This window comes from Cebus imitator, unplaced genomic scaffold (genome assembly GCF_001604975.1).
Source record: "Cebus imitator isolate Cc_AM_T3 unplaced genomic scaffold, Cebus_imitator-1.0 Scaffold30, whole genome shotgun sequence".
In the NCBI taxonomy this organism is placed as follows: Eukaryota; Metazoa; Chordata; class Mammalia; order Primates; family Cebidae; genus Cebus; species Cebus imitator.
The window spans coordinates 4,255,120-4,276,737 of record NW_016107345.1 but is presented as its reverse complement, the minus strand read 5'-3'; the positions used below and the strand labels follow the sequence as shown (position 1 = coordinate 4,276,737).

At 37.1% G+C, this 21,618-nt stretch overlaps 1 protein-coding gene across 1 annotated transcript in view; it reads right to left on the bottom strand.

Annotated features, from left to right (window-relative positions):
* Positions 1–16,205, bottom strand: part of LOC108300759 (U2 snRNP associated SURP domain containing) — a 52,776-nt gene extending 36,571 nt beyond the window's left edge. The window contains exons 1-6 of the mRNA XM_017523671.2: positions 16,062–16,205; positions 8,092–8,136; positions 6,625–6,756; positions 4,567–4,665; positions 2,529–2,643; positions 1,936–2,069 (exon numbers count right to left, since the gene is read on the bottom strand). Coding sequence (XP_017379160.1) covers positions 1,936–2,069; positions 2,529–2,643; positions 4,567–4,665; positions 6,625–6,756; positions 8,092–8,136; positions 16,062–16,106 — 570 coding nt within the window. The 5' untranslated portion in view covers positions 16,107–16,205. The remainder of the gene's footprint in view (positions 1–1,935; positions 2,070–2,528; positions 2,644–4,566; positions 4,666–6,624; positions 6,757–8,091; positions 8,137–16,061) is intronic.
* Between the last annotated feature and the right edge of the window lie 5,413 nt (positions 16,206–21,618).

The window sequence follows — 21,618 nt, the reverse complement described above, 5'->3', positions numbered from 1 at the left end:
CAAGCAATTCTCGTGCCTCAGCCTCCGGAGTAGCTGGGATTACAGGCATGCACCACCACACCCGGCTAATTTTGTATTTTTAGTAGAGACAGGGTTTCACCTTGTTGGTCATGGTCTCAAAGTGTTAAGAGTACAACATGAGAAAACTGGAACCCTCATACATTACTGGTGGGACCGTAAAGTGGTACAACCACTTTGGAAAACTAGCAGTTTCTCAAAAGGTTAAACACAGTTACCATGTGACCCAGCAATTCCACTTCTCAGTTTATGTGTGTGTGTGTGTATATATATCCAAGAGAACTGAAAACATAAGTTCACACAAAAAAAAGCCCATACATGAATGTTTACAGCAGCATTAGTTCTAATAGCAGAAAAAAGGATGGAAACAATCCAAATATCCATCTATTAAGTAATGAATGGATAAACAATATATGGTATGTCCATAAAATGGAATACTATTCCACCACAAAAAGGAATGAAGTACCGACACACGCCACAACAAAGATGAACCATGAAACATTATGCTAAGTAATGAAGTCAGATACAAAAGACCACATGTTGTGTGATGCCATCCATACAAAATGTCCAGAATAGGCAAATCGAGACAGAAAGTAGATTAGTAGGTTGTCAGGGACTGAAGTCAATAGAAAAAAAAAATGGGAATGACTGATAATAGGTAGGGATTTCTTTTTGGGGTGCTAAAAATTTTCTGAAATTAGAGTGTTGATAGTTGCACAATTTTGAATATACTTAAAAACCACTTAATAGTGCACGTTATTTATTTAAATAATTTTTTCTTTTTACTTTTTGTAAAGATGGAGTCTTGCTATGTTTCCCAGGCTGGTCTCAAATTCCTGTGTTCAAGCCATCCTCCACTCTCAGCTTCCCAAAGTGCTAGGATTACATGCGTGAGTCACTGCACCTAGTCAATTGTATACTTTAAAAGGGTAAATTTTGGCCAGGCACTTGTAATCCCAGCACTTTGGGAGGCAAAGGTGGGCAGATTGCTTGAACCCAGGAGTTCAAGACCAGCCTGGGCAAAATGGTGAAACCCCATCTCCACAAAAAATACCAAAAACTTAGCTGGGCATGGGACTACATCACCTGTAGTCCCAGGTCCTCAGGAGGCTGAGGTGAGAGGACCATCTGAGCCTAGGAGGTTGAGGCTACAGGAGTCATAATCACACCACTGCACTCCAGCCTGAGTGACAGAGTGAGACTGTCTCCAAAAAAAAAAAAAAAAAAAAAAAAAAAAAAAAAAAAAAAAAAAAAAAAAAAAAAAAAAAAAAAAAAAAAAAAAAAAAAAAAAGGTGAATTGTAGTGTATATGAATTATATCTCAATAAAGCTGGTTTTTTCATTGCTTTTAGAGCTATTTTTTAAGCCACACAAGAAAAACCAGTCTTACTATTCAATGCACTATTTATTCAGCACGTTTGGCTCCAAATGACAGACCCACATCTATCTACCATCTCCCATAAAAACTAACCCCTCAAAGAAAAAATATTTTTCTAACACTGAAAATATTTTAAGTGTCACTAATTCTGACAGTAATTCCCAGAAGGTTCCAAAAATGTTCTGGGAAACATACACTACAATACTAATAATTTAAATACCTCAGTTCAGAATTGCTTAAGACAACCCCATAGCTTTAAATTTATACCCAAAATACAGTCAAGTTTTGACTTGCAATATATTATGAGCATAAATAGCAAATGTTCCCTGCTCAAAGAACATAAAGAATATCATCTATGTATCCTAATTCATTATGTCTCACCTAAGTAAATTACTGGGTTAGAAAGCACCAAAACCTAACATTTTACCCCCAACCCAACAAAAAATGAAAAACAAAAAGCCAAAGTCTTGCTTATAGTGGAAGTATCATTGGCAGTGTCATCTCTGAACATAAATGGTCAATTACTTGAGTATGACTTACAGGTTTTTTGGTTTCTATCACAAGAAGAGATGGTGGTCTTTCATTGGAAGACTGATTTGGAGGATTTTTTTGATCTGCAAATCTTGAAGACGGCTTATAGATTTTACCTCTTTTTTCATCTGTTTCATGTTCTTCTGAAATTTAAAATACTAAGTCTCAAAATTAATTTTGCATCATTTTTCACTTTTTTATTTGAAAACAAGTAAAAATTAGTAAAATGCTTTTAGGATTAAGAGGTATCACTATTGACAAACATGAAATTAAATTCAAATATTATCACCTCAATACTACTAATTTAATCATTTTGTTACATAACGATGACACATATTACAACTTCTGACTAGTGCTCTGCTGTCTTAAAGCTTGAAAGAGACTAAACATGTTTATAAGCTATCTGGCTTCAATATCTCATTAGCTGACACTTGGCCATTTATCTTGCTAATTAATATAACCACTAGAGGGTGCTGATAGAAAATGTAAAATTCAAAAGTAACCATATTTCTTTGCACAATTATCTACCTGCAGTTATTCAATGGGGTTTGCAAAAACTGTAACAGTTATACTTTATTAGCAGTTATATTTTATAAACTTACCTTTAGCTGCATTAACGACACCCCCTCGCACAAATGTTTTCACCTTATTACCATCGCTTCCTTCAAAAGCAGCAAGAAATTCCTCATAAATCTCAGCAGCTGCCTTTTCATCCTCCTACATACACATGAAAATATTAATATCACAATACAAAAATCGTTAATGTACACAGGGTTAAATTCATCAAGGAATAATATGAATGAAAACCCTCCCTTCCCAGGTCAAGCAGTCCTAACATGTAATAACATCTAATCTTTAACAGATACTAAATATTAATGAAATTAAGAGAGGCTTTGCTCCTCTACTGCCAATTTGTTTGTTTGTTTTTGCTTTTGTTTTTGTTTTTTTTAAAGGACCCACTGCGCAGCCTTTGTATGATCTACTGGCAATTTGTAGAACCAGAAAAGAACCCGTAAGTATAGACTAATTAGTAAATGTGTCTAGAGACAACTCAAGCATCAAATTGTATGACAACTGACTATATGAGAACATATTATGCTAGTAATGTTGACCAAGTTTCCAAGGCATGATGATTTAATTCAGTGAATATAAATATTTTTCAAATCACCAAAAACATGAGTATTAGAAGCTGAAGCAGCAATATCTACTGACAAGTGGCATTAAAGAAAAGAAAGCTCAGAAGAATCTTGATATTTTCAATTATTCTAAATGTCCCCAAAACATATATGAACAGAAGAAGGACCAATGGAACATTAACAGAAAATACAGAATAAAATCGAATAGCATGTGGAAATTTAGTGTTCAATAAAAGAAGCATCTCAAATGAACGGGAAATAAACTTTTCAATAAATGATAATGGGATAACTGAATAATTATCTGAAAAAAGACAAAAATGAATCTATTCTTCACACCACATACCAGAATAAACTACAAAATAATTTAATATTCTTAAAAAACGAAACCATACAGTACTAGAGGAAAACATGAGGAAATTCTTTTATAAGCTTATAGTGGAAAAAACTTAACTGAAAAACCAGAAATCATAGGGAAAGACTGATAAATCTGATTGTACTACAATAGTTTTTGCATGAAGAAGAACACCAGCAGCAAAATAAAAAACAACAAAGTGAGAAAAAAAATTGTACCATGTATAACAAACTGTTAATATAACTTACAGAAAAAAAATGGTTTAGATGCAAGCAGACAGTTCACAGAAACAAACACAAGAAAGACTGTTAAACTTTACTCATAATGAGAGAAATGCAAATTTAAAACTACACTAAGATACCATTTTTCATGTAAGAGATTGGTGAAACTCCACTGTTGGCAGTGCTATGGGGAAATATTCATTCATACATTACTGACAGGGATGCAAAATATTCCTGCCCCTACAGAGAACATTTTGACAATGACAAATATAGAAAAACTACATTTATGCATTTACCATTCAACCCAGTAATCTCATTTATAAGTATATATCCCCAAATCTCACCTATAAGAATATATTCCAAAGATAACACTAGCAAAAAAAAACAAACATACGCATAACATTATCCATAACAGCATTATTTGTAATGACAAAAGAACAAAACATAAATGCCCTCAATAGAATTTTAGTTGAATAAATGACTACATATCTACACAGCCACAGAAGAATAAGGAGTATTTCTATATACTTGTGAAATATACTTATTTCTGAGATATGTTAAGTTAAAAAAGCAAGTTGGAAAAAAAGTATATTGTATAAAGCATGCAATCATTAAACTAAGGGGAATGGATACAATGTGTATGTACACACACACACACACACACACACACAGACACACACACACCCTTTACTTATACAAAAAGAATAGATTAGAAAATAGCCAAAACTATAACAAAGAAAAAAGAAACCAGGTGAGGGAACAAGAAGCTGGATTCCTAGGAATATACCTTGTGTTACAGATTTGACTCAGAGGTGGAGCTGAGACTATCCTAGAGGTTAAGAATCTTTGGGAACCATTCCTCTAACACACTTACTAACCCCTTAGACACATTCATTTCCAAGGATAATTCAAAATACATTTTCAACATTACCTTTTTCTTTAATTCTTCCTGTTCCTTTTTACTTAAAGTTCGCTTAGCTGTACTCATTTTTCCAATACTGAATGCTTTAAGTTTGTTTTCCAGAAGAGGCTAAGAAATAAAAAGCATACCTTTACATATACATTCTTAATGCTATCTAAAACTTTAATACATATCACCTGATAACTCAGTCTTCAGAATAGACTGCATTTTTTAAAAATTTCATTGTGAAGAAAAGCTGGGGATACTCTACACATCAGGTGCCTATCTTGCTTGACTCTGATGTTAAGTAGTCATCAAAGAAATGTCTTCATTCGATAGCTCAAGGTCAAAAACAGGCAAAAGTCATGTTTATAAAAAGGTAAAAATAGAAGAGACAGACACTAATGCTTAGGACAAGAATAAAGGCATTTGAGGAGGGAAAGCACAGATGTTTCCGGGGAAAAGTTGCAATGATAGAATACAGATCCTCAAGTAGGCAAAGGGAGGCATACATTTCCATGGTCCAGTGGCAGGAATTTACCATCTATAACTCTCATTTCACATACTGTAAATCACTTCTTCTTTATAATTTGGTAAATTACCTCATTCTTCATCAATAATACTGACATTTATGAACATAATTTCATTCTTTGCTGGGATTAAAGTGTCACCTACAATATTTTAAGTTTCAGCTCAAGTAAAACTATATTAACTAATTTTAAATATAAAACAACATTTTAGTGAACTCTTCATTCATGTAACTTAGAAGCAACTTTCTTCTGAAATACAGCCTGAATACATTGTCTGTAGACCTTTTCGTTCAATCAGTTACTCATTTGATTTATAAACTTAAAAGGTAGGAAATGTTTATTAAATAAAACCTAAAATACTGAAATCTGAAGGTTTCTCTCTCTCCTACCAAAATGAGAAGTTAACCGATTACAAAATTAAGACTTTATTAATTCCCTGGTCATTAAATAGGCTTGCCCTTGGGAGATGCAGAATGGAAGAGTAACACTGTTATTATTTTTAAGTTATATTAAAATCCTTTTGAGAAAAATAAAGCAGTTGATAACCCAAAGGTCAATACTGAGTTTCACGAGTGGATTCAAAATAAATTTTCTCAAAACAGAAAATCGTTTTGCCATCATTCAGTGTCTTTGGTTTCAACTTCAAAAGTTTAAACAAGGTGCAAAATTATATATGAATTAAATGAAATACAAGGAAAACTTAACCATGCTCAAATTTCATTTATACCCTAAGAACTAAATTCAGATACCCGAGAGAAGTGGCTAAGTAAACTATGGAGTATTTATTCAAATAAACAATATAAGCAATCATTATAAATTTTACAGAATTTTTGCAGAAATGAAAAATATTATAACTAAAAACAGGATATTTTAAAACGGGTTCTTGTAAAATAAATCTAGGCCAAGTAAAAATATATTTATGCCTAAAAATACTAAACAAGAAAAATAATTTACCAGTGGTTAACACTGGCTGGTGATGACTGTGTTATCATATGTCACAAATTTAACCACAAGAAAAAATTACTTGACATAGAATAAAAGTCTAAGAGTCTGAGAGCACTTTGCAGATCTACAAGTAAAGAAGCTCCTTCTCTGTGTTCCTGTATTGCCCTGGGAACTGCACTTATCAGAGTGAATAGCACCTGCTCCTGTTTGCTTCCCAAACTGAGACTATAAGCCTTCTGGGAACAAGAATAGTTTCAGTGACCTGTGCATTTCCAGTAACTGGTATCTGGCACTTGGTTCAGTAAATGTTTAAGGGGGGAAAGATAAATTTGACAATTAACCATTTTAAATCCAAACACCACTTTGTTTTTTGAATAAAATCTAAAACTTTAAAATGAAATACATCTCACATTTGAACTAAAACGATTTCCCTAAATAAACTTGAGTTTACTGTAATTTCAAATACCAAAAAAAAAAAAAAAAAATGCTATTTTCAAATAGAATAAAATGAAACACATACAAAACCAAGATATTCAAGTACTAAATTAAATCAAGGACAAATTAAATCATTAACTATCCTTTCTTATCTTTACCTTATCTTATCTATACTCACTCTTGAGAGATTCTGGTGAGGAGAATCACAAAGGCTTTCACGGGCACTTTCATTCCTATAATTATGTTTTCTTGGGCTCTTAGGTCGTGTCCGACTTGGCATATCACTATCTGAGGGTCCAGATGCATCCATCTTCAGGAAAAGTAAAATAAGAGAAAAAACAAACCACACATACATACATATATAGCACTGAAAACCAGAAATAAGCCATGTCAGATATTGACAAATTTCATTGTACATTATCAAAATATCACATCCCTTAATATCACCATTGATTTCATCAGAAAAATTCCTAAGAACAGGGGAAGTTTTCAGTAACTCTAACTCACAAGCTTGAATTTTATGTTGGTAATAGTTGTTTTCCTTGAAGTAACAGGTTCATTACCTTCATTTTCAAGAAAATGTCTGCCAAAATACCCAAGTCTGATTAACCATAGTTTGCCTGTCAGTCATTCCCAAGTAAAAATGGTGTTTCATGAAAAAGGCAGGTAGTTTCATTTCTCAACTCAAACATCACATTTTGGTAAGCTAAGTGTTATACATACTTCTTATTTTATCACATAGAATATTAAGACAAACTATACAAAAGATCAAGACAATAGTAATAATTTTTACTGCTTGATGTAGTAAAACAATAGTAATTTTTATAGCTTCAAGCAGTAAAAATTATTTCTAATTATGCTAGCCTCTTAAGTGAAATTACTCTGCCTGGTGGGGAAGAATATAATGACAAGTATATTCTGGTGTCACTGCGTTGATTTGTGCTCAAGTGCCAAAAGTTTACCCACCAAATGCTTTTGCACCTCCAGCTACATTTGCATTCCTGCAAACACCAAAACAGTGAAAAAGGCATAAATAATGCCTTAGTATTATTACAAAAATTAGTTTTTAATTCACAGACCCTTCTCATAAGATTCTCAGTGACTCCCGGGGTCTTCGGACTATACTTTGAACAATGCTGTAATATCATATATAAAGAAATACTTTTGCAGTATTATCTATCCAAAATGTTATCCAAAAGCTTTGAACAAAAAATATATGCCTATTTGTTATTTCTTAACAACTGCACCTCCCCACCACAGAACATTATGATGCCTTAAAAAAGAATAGCTTAGAGTTTTAACAGTTTACCTACAGGGATTTCCACCACGTTCTATGCAGTGAGAAAACCGTGTGTATAATGCAACCCCATAGTCAATATATAAGTACACATACTTACATGTGTACAGATTTTTACACAATAAAAATAAGAAAATACACATACTAGCTTTCTAACATGGCTTGAGAGGGCTAACTTACACAAGTAGAACACACAAAAAAGGAAGGTGCCTAGAAAAAACAGTAAAAGAAAAAAAGCACATACAATACAATTGTACTTATTGTCAAGTAAAATCATTGATGTGGGGTTACATATGAGGATAAATTAAATTTTAAGGAAAAAAGAGAAAGATTGCCTTTTATACTCACATGTGCATCTGAAGATCCAGATGAATGAACATCTGATGATCTCGTCTACAAGCATTAAAAACAAAAGTCAGTATTTTCAAAATATCTTATACTAAGAAACTATGTCTCTCATGTTTTACAAACTTAATCTCTCCTAACTTCCAGCAATTTCTCCTCAGCTAATAAAACTGAGCAAAGGCAGTCTCTGACTTACGAAAAGATTGTGATACAAAGTAAATGTGTAAGTAATTTCTTTAAAATTCGGCCTTCATATTTCCAAAAATATGATATAAACGCCAGTGGGATATATATGAGGCACAACTACCTCTTCATAGTATACACTGGAAATCTAACCACCATTTTTACGACACAAGTTTTATGCAAAAGCTCTTCCTAATCATAGATGCACTGTTTACTGCCACAGCACTACCAGCAACTTCTTGATCCATAGCATAAGAACTATCTTCCTTTCTCTAGCCCCCCAAAGCCACATGAAGAAATCCACATAAAAATCTTTGCTATTAAAGGGTACAAATTTTGCAGAAAGTTCAAGAAAACATTATTGAATCACCAATAAGGCACGATTTACAACTTGTTTTAAGTGGGATGATTCTACAGCATGTCACAGGCTGCCTGGTGGCATGAGAAAGAGTTCATATTATATGTTTCAGCAATGTCAACTGTTAAAATTTCAACTTTTATTAATTGATCTACATATCAGATTACACATGGTATGCAATAATTTGTTTTCACTATGCATGTAAAGACAAAGACAACAAGCTACAAGGCTATTAATTAAATAATATATGCTATCTTTCTGTAATTTTTACTTGGAAAGCCAAAATATAACTGCCACTGAGCTTTACTTTTGAGGGTATAGGGTAGTGAGATTTTACTTGTTTTTATTTATATATTTAAGTGTTAAGTGTTCAAATGAAATCAAGAATTTTGAGATCACAAATATCTCACTTGACCCCAACTCCCAGTTCCAGATATCATATAAAGTATTAGAAAAAATATTAATTTAATAGAAAATTGAAGATTCATATGTTACTTAAAACAGCAAATCAGGAAGATTAATATAGATCCATACAGTATTGTTTTATTTACACTGTCCAAACAAAAGGCTAAGAACAGCTGGTAAGATTTTTACACTGAATCAATTTACTCCCCTGAACTCCACTGTATTGAGCAACAGCATAGGCAAAAATCAGCCCAGGACAACCACGCACTGGGACACCTCCCATCACATTCTTACTTTTTTTTTTTTTTGTTTTGAGACAGAGTCTCACTCTGTCACCGTGGCGAGATCTCAGCTCACTGCAGCCTCCGCCTCCCTGGTTCCATGATTCTCCTTCCTCAGCCTCCTGGGTAGCTGGGATTACAGGAAAGTGCCACCACACCAGGATAATTTTTGTCTTTTTAGTAGAGACAGGGTTTCATCAAGATGGCCAGGCTGGTCTCGAACTCCTGACCTCAGGTTGATCTGCCCACCTCAACCTCTGAAAGTGCTAGGATTACAGGTATGAGTCACCACACCCAGCCCTAACTCATTCTTCCTGTCCATGGTTTTCCTGTCCCCACCTTTTTCATCCACTCTCATTTTCTTCTTGCAGCTAATCTTTCTTAAAAGTCAAGATGGTATGAAAGAAGAAAATGTTTAGTATTTATTAACTATGAAACACACTGAAACATACCTTGAAATACATCAATTTACAAAGGTCTAGAAATTTAAAAATCCAAAAGAATAAATACTGTTACAAAAGAAAAACAAGTTCAGTCAAGAGGTTGACAGACTGAAAAAAAAATCGACTGCCTTCTAATATACAAATATTAACTTGCTAGGTAACAAAAACATCCTAATCATAAAAGCAACAAAAAATATAAAACATCTAGAAACCAACTTAAGAAATGTACATAACCCTTGTGAAGAAAACAAAAACTTTAGGAAAAATTCAGCTACTCAAGTCACCTTTTCAAGACTCATTATTACTGGGTGGGAAAATTCAATGTTAAGATAATGTCAATGATACTCAAATTTCTTCACATACTTAATACAATTTCATTCAATAGCTCAAAATTCCAAAGGGAAATACATCAGCTTTCAAAATAGCACAATTTAATAAATTTGCAAATGGAGTAACAACAGCACGGTGAAGGACAATGCACCAGCTGATTTCAATTAGCCTAAGATGTCACTAACCACGTTTACTGCAAACCATTTTCCACTGATACACACCTATAGCTACATAGCATTCAGCACAGAACATTTTAAGGCTTAAAAACAGTTCAAACAGTAGTTAACACACTTTTTAAAAGAATAATCACTTTCTAAAGCTAACAGTCAAGGTAAACAGTAAATAGCGCACTATTTCAGAAGCTGAGCCTCTCCCTCTCCTTAACCTGGAACTGAACTATACATTTGTCTTGAGTTTGGCTTTTTAACTGAAGAACACAAACCAACGATGCTTAAAGATCTCCTGAAGTCTATGGCACAACTCCTTATCCAAATGAAAGGACCCAAAAGCAGCTGGATGTAGTAGCTCACATCTGTAATCTCAGCTATTCGGGAGGCTGAGATGGGATGATTGCTTGAGGCCAGGAATTCAAGACCAGCCTGGGCAACACAGCAAGAACTCCTATCTCTAGGGAGAAAGGAAAGGAAAAAGGAAAAAGGAGAAGAGAGGAGAGCAAAGGAGGAAAAGAAAAAAGACACAAAAGCAAGAAATGAAAAGGCAGACAAAGGGAAGTTTGAAGCAATAAAGTAGCATACCCAAGAGAAATTTATTTTAGGGCAGAGAAAGCAGACAGTACAAATGTGGGGAAGGACAGCAAGAAAATCCAAAAGGAAGAAAGATCATTGTGATGGCTGCTAAGGGGATGCAAGTGAAGAGAACTACACTACCTGTGGCCCTATAGCTTGCTGGCTGAGAACAAAACTAATTTTCTTCTGGCTGCTCCAACTTTACTTCAAGTGAAAGCCCCATATCTAAGTTTCCAAATTAGCAAGCTATCCACAGCAACATTCCTCCAACACCACCATTTCCACATAGTAAGCTCTCCACTCCCGTATCTGTCTCCTAATCTCCCATAGGTTTCTTCTCTCCCTGTCTAAGAGCAGCAACTTTCATCTCCACAAGTTTAACAATCTCTCCCACAGGAAGCATACTGTATTGTCTCTGAACTAGACAGCATGCTCCTCAAAAATGAGTACATTCTGATTTAACATTTTCTAATTCAACATCAAGCAAAACGATTTGGCAAGTGACACAGTCTCAATATACTTGACTTGTCAGAACAAGTGTCTACCACCAAACAAAATTACACTCCACACTGTCAACATACTACACTATCCATTAACAACAGCTACCTAGCTTAATACCACTATCCAAGTCAAATCAAGGTATCCATCTTCCAAAAAATAAATAAATAAATAAAACTTTACAAAATCATTAATATAAGCACTATGTAAATAAAGTTAAATAACAAACCTAAGATGATTTTTTAAATTATTCAAAACACTACAAATACTACATGAAAAGTTAAGTACACTTTGAACAACCTATAGTTTATCTAAACTGAGAAAGGGCCTTGTGAAAAAATTTAAAATCAGGGAATAGATGTCTAACACTATGATTAGCCTCAAGTGCTACTGACAAACATATCTTGCTTTCAAAAATGTTATTTCAATAAAATATCCAGCACACGGCAGATGTACAATAAAATGTTAAAACTACCTATACTAGAATAAGAGGCAAATAGACTGTAATATTACTGTTTTCGATTTAATATCTTGTAGCAAGTTTTTCTTTTTATTCCAAAAATGATGCTCCTTGTAAAAAAATGGTGGGGGGGTAGAGGGTTAGATGTCTTCAACTTGCATATTAAATGAGCTTTTCTTTCAATGATATCCAGTAAGGCAAATGGGCATCTTTCTTAGGTTTACTTCCTAAGGAAAACAAAGCTTCGGAAATAAAAACCAAAAAGTGAAAATAAAAACTGGACTTTCAGGGCTGGGCATGGTGACTCACACCTGTAATCCCAGCACTCTGGGAAGCCAAGGTGGGCAGATCACCAGGTCAGGAGATCGAGACCATTCTGGCTAACAAGGTGAAACCCCTTCTCTACTACAAATACAAAAAATTAGCCAGGCATGGCAGCACACACCTGTAGTCCCAGCTACTTAGGAGGCTGAGGCAGGAGAATAGCTTGAACCTGGGTGATGGAGACTGCAGTGAGTTAAGATTGCACCAGGGCACTCCAGCCTGGTGACAGAGCGAGACTCCATCTCAAAAACAAAAACTGGACTTTCAGAAAACATCATCTCAAAAAAAAAAAAAAAACAAAACCTAGACTTTCAGAAAACAATCAATTCAACCCAGAAAAATATAAATTATTTTTAAAACCATATCAACAGGCATATTCCAGCATAAGTACTGCAGGCTCAAGTTTCGAAAAAGTATCAATCGAGAAAATGGAAGATCAGTTCAGTTCTACCTTCCAGACCAAAACAAAACCTTCTACCAAAAAAACCTACCTTACATTTTAAGATAAGGTTACAACCATACCATAGTAAAGATTTGGTTTAAACTAAAACTGGCAAATACTGAAAAGCCTAATTTTCAAGGTTTGTTATTTTGTGTGGACCTTTTCATAAACTTTCAGGTACCACAAAAGATGAAAACTGGCAGTAATAAATACCTAAGGTTCACAAGCCTTGAATAGATCCTCATTTTACTTATTTCTTAGAATTGATACTTTTTGCTAATCAGCAAAGGCAGTCAATCAAAACAGTTCCCAAAGCAATTTAGCACTGGCTGTCCGAGGAAGCCAGTGGTATTTTCTGTTTTATCCATTCACCTCTCTAACTCAATTTTTGGCGATATGGCAAAAAAGAAAAAAAAAAAAGCCATAGTCACAGAGACAAACAGTCGGGCACACAATTCCATTATATTAGAAGTATTACCAGCACAGAAGATTGCATAAGAAAATATGAAATTTTCTTCATATCCTAATTTTGCTGAGCAAGCATACAACTTACGGTCAAAAATAATTTTTTATAAATTAATTTCTAAGGAAATATGTTTAACAATTTTACAAGCAAACAAAGGCTCACTCTCTCTCCTCTCAAAATCAAAGCTACAGCATAACATCAACACTCCTCCCCAACTAAGCAATATTTTAGACTAGTGATAAACAAATGCATAGGAAAATTTTAGCTCATTTCTAAAACATTTATTGAATGTCTACATCTGCCGGGCTCTAAAATGCAATGTACAGCAAAATTACACAGGAAATTAAAGGGCATAAGGGTCTCTTCAGAAAATTATGAATGAAGTCAGTCATTCAAATATACATACATAAAATATCATTTTAAAAATAGAGGCCAGGTGCAGTGGCTTAAGCCTGTAATCCCAGCACTTGGGAGGCCAAGGCGGGTGGATCACGAGTCAGGAGTTCGAGACCCGCCTGGCCAACATTGTGAAACTCCGTCTCTCTAAAAATACAAAAATTAGCCAGGCACCTGTAGTCCCAGCTACTAGGGAGGCTGAGGCAGAAGAATCACTTGAATCCAGGAGACAGAGGTTGCAGCGCCACTGCACTCCAGCCTGGGCAATAGGGTAAGATTCCGTTTCAAAAAACAAAAACAACAAACAACAGAAAACAAAAACTAGGAGAGTTGTAGACGTTATCTAATTTAATCTTTTTATAATTAAGAAATGTTAATAATTTTGCCATATTGTACATTTCAAAATTAACATTTTCCCAATGTCTAGAAATAAGCATCCCTATCCATACTAATGGTAATTTAACTACCAAAGAAAACGACGAATCATGAAACAGAAGTAACTGTTCACTCCATCTGTACTGTAAAATACAAGCCACTCATTTGTTCTCTCCAGAGGAAGGGAAATCAAACCAGAGATCAAAGCCTAGAAATTTCAAATACTGTAGTATTAGCCAAAATGTCCTTACACTTTCTCTAATAAACTCTGTATTAGAAGTAAAAAGCAGCTATCTGAGCAGTCATTATGACAGATCCCAAATCACAGGATTAAGATTTATCCTGACATTTTGAAAGCAAAGAGCTTTTTATTTCTTCTAAGAACAAAAAAGGAGAGGGGAAAGAAACTAAGGTCTATTATCTATTTATAGACATTAGTTCATTTAATCCTTATATCAACCTTGTAAAAAAATTATATCCATATTAAAAATGAGGAAATTGAGGCTCCACAGTTTAAGCATCTGTCTTAATATTATCGCAAATATAATTAATTACCAAGTCAGGATTTGAACCCAAATCTTTTTTGTTAACAAAATTCATGATCTTCCCCACTACATTATGCAGCCTCCTATTAGTTAAGATATCCTAATTCCTTTTACAGACATCAGTAAGAAATCTGTTAATAGCATCAACAAATTATAATCTAAGGCAGTATAAACAGAAAAGATTACTAGATAACCCAAGAATTTATTTATAGAGAACAGCCATACATTCACAACCACGAGAAGTACTATTTTAGAAGGAAGCCTGAAACGTTTTCAGACATTGAAACGTTTTCAATGTATCCAAGACCTCAAGTAGGGGATACTTAAAACATTACTTTGAGAAGAAACAAAAATTGTGAGGCTTATACATGACTTGTTATGAATGTAGCTGGCTTTAATAATAGCTCCCTAACAGTAAGTGGATCTGTTCTTGTCATGAGTCTATTAAGAAGAGTTGGTAGAGCGAGTTACCTCACTATTCCCTTCTCCCCAAAAGAAAGGGAGAAGAGGAAACGTAGTGGGGAGGGAAATAACAGACAGAGTAAACAGTACCTTGTAAAGCAGCCAAAACTGGCCCCTTACCAAGTTTTTATCTAACTAAAGGATATCTAGTAAGACCATTACTAATTATGAACTAATTATTTTGGTGTACATCATTCACTAATTGGCATAAACAGCCAGATTATTAGAAACTGAGAAAGCAAGTAGAAAACAGAAAACGAGTTATCATGTTTCTCAGAACTGTAAACCCAAGGGTCTCTCCTACCGTAAACGTAACTTTCTAATAACCGATTTATAATCACACACACTCTTTAAGATATAACAGTCCTTAGAACCTTTAAGTGTTATACACCGTCTTGCATCAGCATCGGGAAGTTCAACTACCTCGTGGCAGTACCCACCACTTTTAATAAGTTCGAGACGAGAAATCCAAAGCAAAAAACGATTAAATGTCCTGCCCAACATGGCAACTAAGAACCCAACCTTACTAATGCTAAACTACCACAGCTCACTGGTTTCACAATACGCACACAAGGTTCCCTGTAAACACAAATGCAATTTACTAATGGTACGTAGCTTACAAGTCTACCGGGCTTCTCTCTTCAGTGGAACACAACATGAAGAGTCCACGAATCCTCTACCAACAAGTGCTTTTTACTTCCCCTTAAGGTAAAGACCACGTGTAGAGCGTACATTAACCTTGGCTATGCAGCCCTGCAAAGGAGAGGTGCTCCCGCCTCTACATTTCCCACCCCGCGTCTCTGCCCTAGAGGTTATTTATTCCTTGAAGGGAAACTGAGGGAGGCCGGAAGTGACTGAGATCCAAAACCCAGAAAAAAGCAGCACTTAGGCACCGGGAATCGATTCCCGCCTCTCTCCCAGGCGCTGTCTGGCGGCCTCGGAGCGCAGAAAGCTGAGATACAGGGGAGCGTTTTCACGGCTTCGGACCTCAATCTGAATTCGCTCCAATGCCAAGCGCGGGCCGAAGTACTCACGCCACCACCGCCTGGGCACGCCAGTCTCGAGCTGAATCCAGGCTGGGACTAAGGGGAGATACCAGGCCTCTCAGCCTGCGCACCACAGTGCGGCGGCGCCCGGGCCTACCGTCGCGACCAGAACACAGAACCCAATCCCAATCGCCTCTCGCAGACCAGAAGCGTCTGTAGGCCCCAGACGACAGAGGTAGATCCGTTGACTTACGAAATCCTGTCAGAAATTACCTTTGAACTGGCCTTCTGAGAGCCGCCTGGCGTTTTGTCCGCCATCTTGAGCTTTGCCCCTCCTTCGGCGGCGATAGCAGCACGGGCGAGTCGAGCACCGAAAGAGCGGATCTCAGCGAAGCCCGCCAGAGACGCCTGCAAGGCTGAATAGTCGACTGCCGATATAGTGAGTTCAGGGGAAGCCGCTCACGTGACTTCCGCTGTCAGTAATCTCCTCAGCTGCGCTCAATCGGCTGGTTTTCCTGGGAGTCTCGGGGCTTGTCACGTTATTGGATCCGGGAATTCAGAGAATCTCCTTGTTCAGGGCCAGCTGATATTTCACTCTTATCCCAGCGCCAACCCTTGATAGAAGTGAACCAGTCGTATTTCCTGTGTGGGAAGGGAGCCGCTTTTTAAAGAACTGCCCTGGCCGTCTAGGGAGGAGGTTTTACTTCCATTCAAGATAGGCCTGGAGCTGACTGGTGGTCTCGCGCTCGATCGACGGAAACGCTGTTCTCGCCCCTTCGGCAGCTCCCACCCTGGTGGGAGAGGCAAATCTGCAGTCTGCTCATCTTAAGATGGTGAATGTTGAGATAGAGTTGTGCCCGAAAAGCCGAGAAGAGGAGCGTTTGACCCAACCCGAGGGTGATCCGATAGACACTGTTTAGGGCGTCTCCAGAGTTAGGGGCGTGTGGAGACAGAGAACGCTGTAAATATAGATGTTATTCTAAATGTAGCATGCATGTAAAGTTGTGTGACATTTTAAAAATTACATTTTACGCTTTAGTGTTGTTTTCATTTTTCATCACGTAAATAGAAGAGCACCATATAAACTTTTCTGGATTTAGTACTTTTTTAAAAGTTCTTAATCAGGGCCTGGATTCAAAGAAGGAAAGCTTGCCCTGAATCGGGCCAGGCAAGGGAAAATAGAAAGGACATTCCAGACAGAGTAGCTGACGCAAAAGCCTTGTGGCATGAATCAGTACAGCAGGCCGTGCAGGCCACCACAAGCAGTGAAGTTTTTTTAGAGGATGTGTAGGGACGGACGTGGTTGCAAAGCGCCCTGAGGTCATCATCGTGCTTAGGAGTTAGAATTATATTCTCAGAATGAAGATCGGCCTTCAATAAGGTTGAAATGGTCAGATTTTTAAAGTATTGCTCTGAGGATTAGGGTGGGAGTGGAGGGCGTTCATGGACCTCTCCCTAATTCATTTATTCAAAATATATTTAAGCCCTGTTTTGTGTATAAAAGCCTGTCCAACGTGTTGTAGGGCTTACAGAGACACATAAAAATGCACTGTCTTCACATGATTTAAAACTTAATGAGGAATGGAGGAGACAAGGAAACCGCAAACACTATGCATAATTAAATTGATGCTGCAGGGAAGGATCAACAGCTGAGGGAACGCTGAAAGAAGTAACTAATTCTGAGAGCAGGAGTGAGGAAAAAAGACAGGGGAGGTTTCATAGAGAAGAAAGCATTTGAGGCAGCTCTAAAGAGGTAGAATTTTGTTAAATGGCGGGGCTGGGGAGCGAGAGAAGCACTTAGAACAGGATCTGACACAAGGCGGGCCCTCAGGAAAGATTAACAGACATCTGTGCCAGTCACTAAGCAATCAGCAGGCCAGGCCTCCCTGTGTGAGAGGCTGAGGGTAGAAGAACAGACAGTAAACAAGAAATGATCGGAAAGTGACAAGTGCTGTACATGAAATTAAAATACAATGACTTGCACCCTCCAATCCAATTGCATTTACTTCCAGTGCTGAAATCTGTCATATTTTTTCAGTTCTGGGCCTCTTCCCTCAACCTTGCCCTGACCTGTCATTGAAGTCTAACCAAATTCTCTTAGACTTCTTTCACTTCCTCCAGGAAGGCTTACAGTCTTCCCTCTCCACCAATCCTAAATCAGAGACCCTGCTTCTGTTTACAAGGAACCTATACTTCCCACTCTGAAGAACTCAGCACACTAGATCTTAACTGTTTACAGTATAGGATTAGAAAGTGAAATCATCAGCTGAGATGAAAAGAAGTGTGACTGGGTATGCCTTGTGGTGTTCTCACAATGCCACAGGCTGATTTTTGTCACTAAAAAGTGAATAAATGCAGCTTTTCAGTCAAATCCCCAAAGTCCTAAGAATTTTTACTAAATATTCCTAAAGAGTTAAAAACAAAGGAATGCAGACTTCTTTCCTCTCTTATTTATTTATTTATTTGAGATGGAGTTTTGCTCTTGTTCCCCAGGGCTGGAGTGCAATGGCACAGTCTCAGCTCACTGCAATTTCCACCTCCCAGGTTCAAGTGATTCTCCTGCCTCAGCCTCCCAAGTAGCTGGAATTACAAGCATGCGCCACTACCCAGCTAATTTTTATATTTTTAGTCGAGAGAGATTTCTCCATGTTGGTCAGGCTGGTTTTGAACTCCCAACCTCAGGTGATCCGCCTATCTCAGCTTCCCAAAGTGCTGGGATTACAGGCGTGAGCCACCACACCCAGCCTCTTCTTTTTTTATACTGTTAGCCCCAAAGCAAGTCAGACAAAGGTGATCTGACTAGAAATAATACATAGGCCTTTATTAAAGGTTAAGTACACTTTTAAAAATTCAAAATCATGGCCGGGCACGGTGGCTCAGGCCTCTAATCCTAGCACTTTAGGCCAAAGTGGGCAGATCAAGGCAGGCAGATGGCTTGAGCCCATGAGTTCAAGACCAGCCTGAGCAACATGGCAAAACCTCATCTCTACAAAAAAATATTTAAAAATCAGCCAAATGTGGTGGCACACATCTGTAGTCCCAGATAGGAGGCTGAGGTGGGAGGACCACCTGAGCACTGGGAATCTTGCCATTGCACTCCAGTCTGGGCAACAGAGTAAGACCCTATCTCAGGAAAAAAAAATTCAAAATCACAATTATGAGCAAGAGTTCTCGATACATGAAATCCTGGCCCTATTAAGTCATGAAATTCTGGCCCTATTGCTCAAATTACAAATTCAGGAAGTTGAAATAGCACAAAAATAATCCTAATGGAATTTTATGGAATCTGAATAATTAGATTAACAATTGTAAGTGCTAAGGGACTACACATAAATAGCAAGAATCATACAATTTACTGCAACTAGTATTACCTTTTTACAGTTACACTAAAACCATGCCATTTTTCTCTTCCTGATGTGTTGATTCTCTGGTGCCCACACCTGCCATTTGTTTTTAAGGCTTCTCCCTGTAGCAGATATGTTCAAGAGAAATTACAAAATTGTGCCATATACAATACTGAGATGTTTTGTTTGGTTCATTCAGGGAGATTTTTTTCTTTGAAATTTGAGCTAGCATTTTAAAACAGAGAGATTTTACATAAAACTCAGGGTTTCTAGCCTTTCTTAAAAAATGGGGAATAGAAAATTAGCTGGGCATGGTGGCACATGCCTGTAATCTCAGCTACTAGGGAGGCTGAGGCTGAAGAATTGCTTGAACCCAGGAGGCAGAGATTGCCGTGAGCCAAGATTGTGCCATTGCACTCCAGCCTAGGCAACAAAAGCAAAACTACTTCATAAAATAAAATAAAATAAAAATGGGGAAGTCTGGCAACACTGGGTGACAATCCAGGTGAGGTGGCCTACAGCGACCTATTGGGAAAATGGCTGTGCACACCAATTTAGCTGCCCCTTCATCACATATGGTGGTCAAATTCCCCATACCTAGCCTGCTTGTAGGCATTTCAGTTTTCTACTTCTGATGTACAGTGTAATTCTAATTCTGATGTACACCTGGGGTGATGATCAAAACATTACCAACCAGTTCCCCCAGGCACTAAGCAGAACTGACTTCTTATTAGTAAGGTACGGGAGACTCAGTGCCTAGGACTCACAATGCTTTTTAGACTTCCCTCCCCCCCCCACAAAAAAATGTTTCGATTTGTTCAAGGAGGAAAAAAGTGGAGTGGAGAGAGTATATAACAATACAAACCACTGTGGCACCTGTGCATCCTGAAGGATAGAGACCTTAAAATTGATTGCCCCAAAGCTCCAACCTCCTGTATTATGCCAATGGACTGCTCCTACCCAAGTAGGCATTTTCATTCTAGAGAGTTTTTAAGCAGCTTTTCCCTGCTCTCTAGGCTTCAGGATATAGGTTGGTAAAAGTATAACCCACTCCATTTGTTCCTTTGGCATTTATTGAGTTTCTAGCATGTGTAGGCTCTGAAGAAAGAAGATAAAAGGAGAGACAGCTAAAAATCAGAGTGAGTGTCTTCTAAGAGAGATCCTATAGGGCTGCTTCTAGGAATAATTAGGAAACAGCCTTCACGGAGGTGTGGTCAGTGTGGACTGGAAACTTCCTTCTGATGAACTTGACTGCATGCCCCACACCCACCCCACAACACAAGTCTTACAAATAAGGTTTCAGTAGCAACAGCAACTCCTCCCTTTTCTCATCAAAAACAAAACAAAACAATTACCTGACTTACTTATTGATCATATACAGAATTCCTTTGACAATAATAATTGCAGTGGCATTTTTGTAAAATGTCAAAAAGCACATAGCCCAAGAATATGCTGGCACCATGTTGAAGATAATAGAAATTGCTATTTTAACTATGATCCTAGTGAGACAAAAACCTTAATTGTATAGAAATTATTTTATCAACAAGGTTAATAAAATCTAGGAGGGTCCAGTTGGAGTACTGTGGAAATGGAAATGGAAATGAGTGTTCCCGTGTGTGTGTGTGTGTGTGTGTGTGTGTGTGAGAGAGAGAGAGAGAGAGAGAGAGAGAGAGAGAAAGAGAAAGATAAAGGAGGACTCAAGGTGCCCGTGGCAGGTCATGAGAATCAGCACACGGCAAATCTGGGGAGCTCTCACTTGCTCTTGCCATGACCCAGCAACCCAAAGGGGGGCTTGGCTTGGACCACCAAAGATAAGCCCTCACTTAACTTGTGACCTGGCTTTCTCCAGTGGGAAGCCTATATATCCCCATATTGATTGACACTCATGAGACAAGATTAGGTAATATAAAAGGCTAAGTAGAGCATGAAGTTATGAAGAGAAAATGAAAGACAACTTTCCCTTATCAATTTCATCTGTTAATAACAAAAGTTGTGAGTAACAGTGGTCTTAAAACACATAAGGCTTTATTTTGACATTGCTATAATGGTAAGATTCTATCAAAGCAATATGGCATACCTTTCTTCTTTTTCAAGTTTTGTTCCATTTCCTTCACATTAAGTTTGCATATTTCCTGTTACTTTGTTAGGTATTTTGTCTTTTCTGTTATTACTATGAATAGAGTAAGTTTTTGTATTATTTATGTATGCCCTAAATAAGCTGTTTATTGATGGCTATGTATTAATGTTGTATAATGTGTTTAATGAACTTTTATTATTTGCATAGTTTTTCAGTTTATTCCCTTGAAATTTCACTTATGCACTCATATTTGCAAATAATTACCATTTGCCTCCTCCTGTCCTATTTTATACTTTTTTTCTTGTATAATTACACTAGCCAGTACCCTCAGAATAATGTTAAGAGCGATGCTAATGAACATGCTTGTCTTCTTCCTGACCCTAAAGAATGCCAATGGTCAGACAACCCT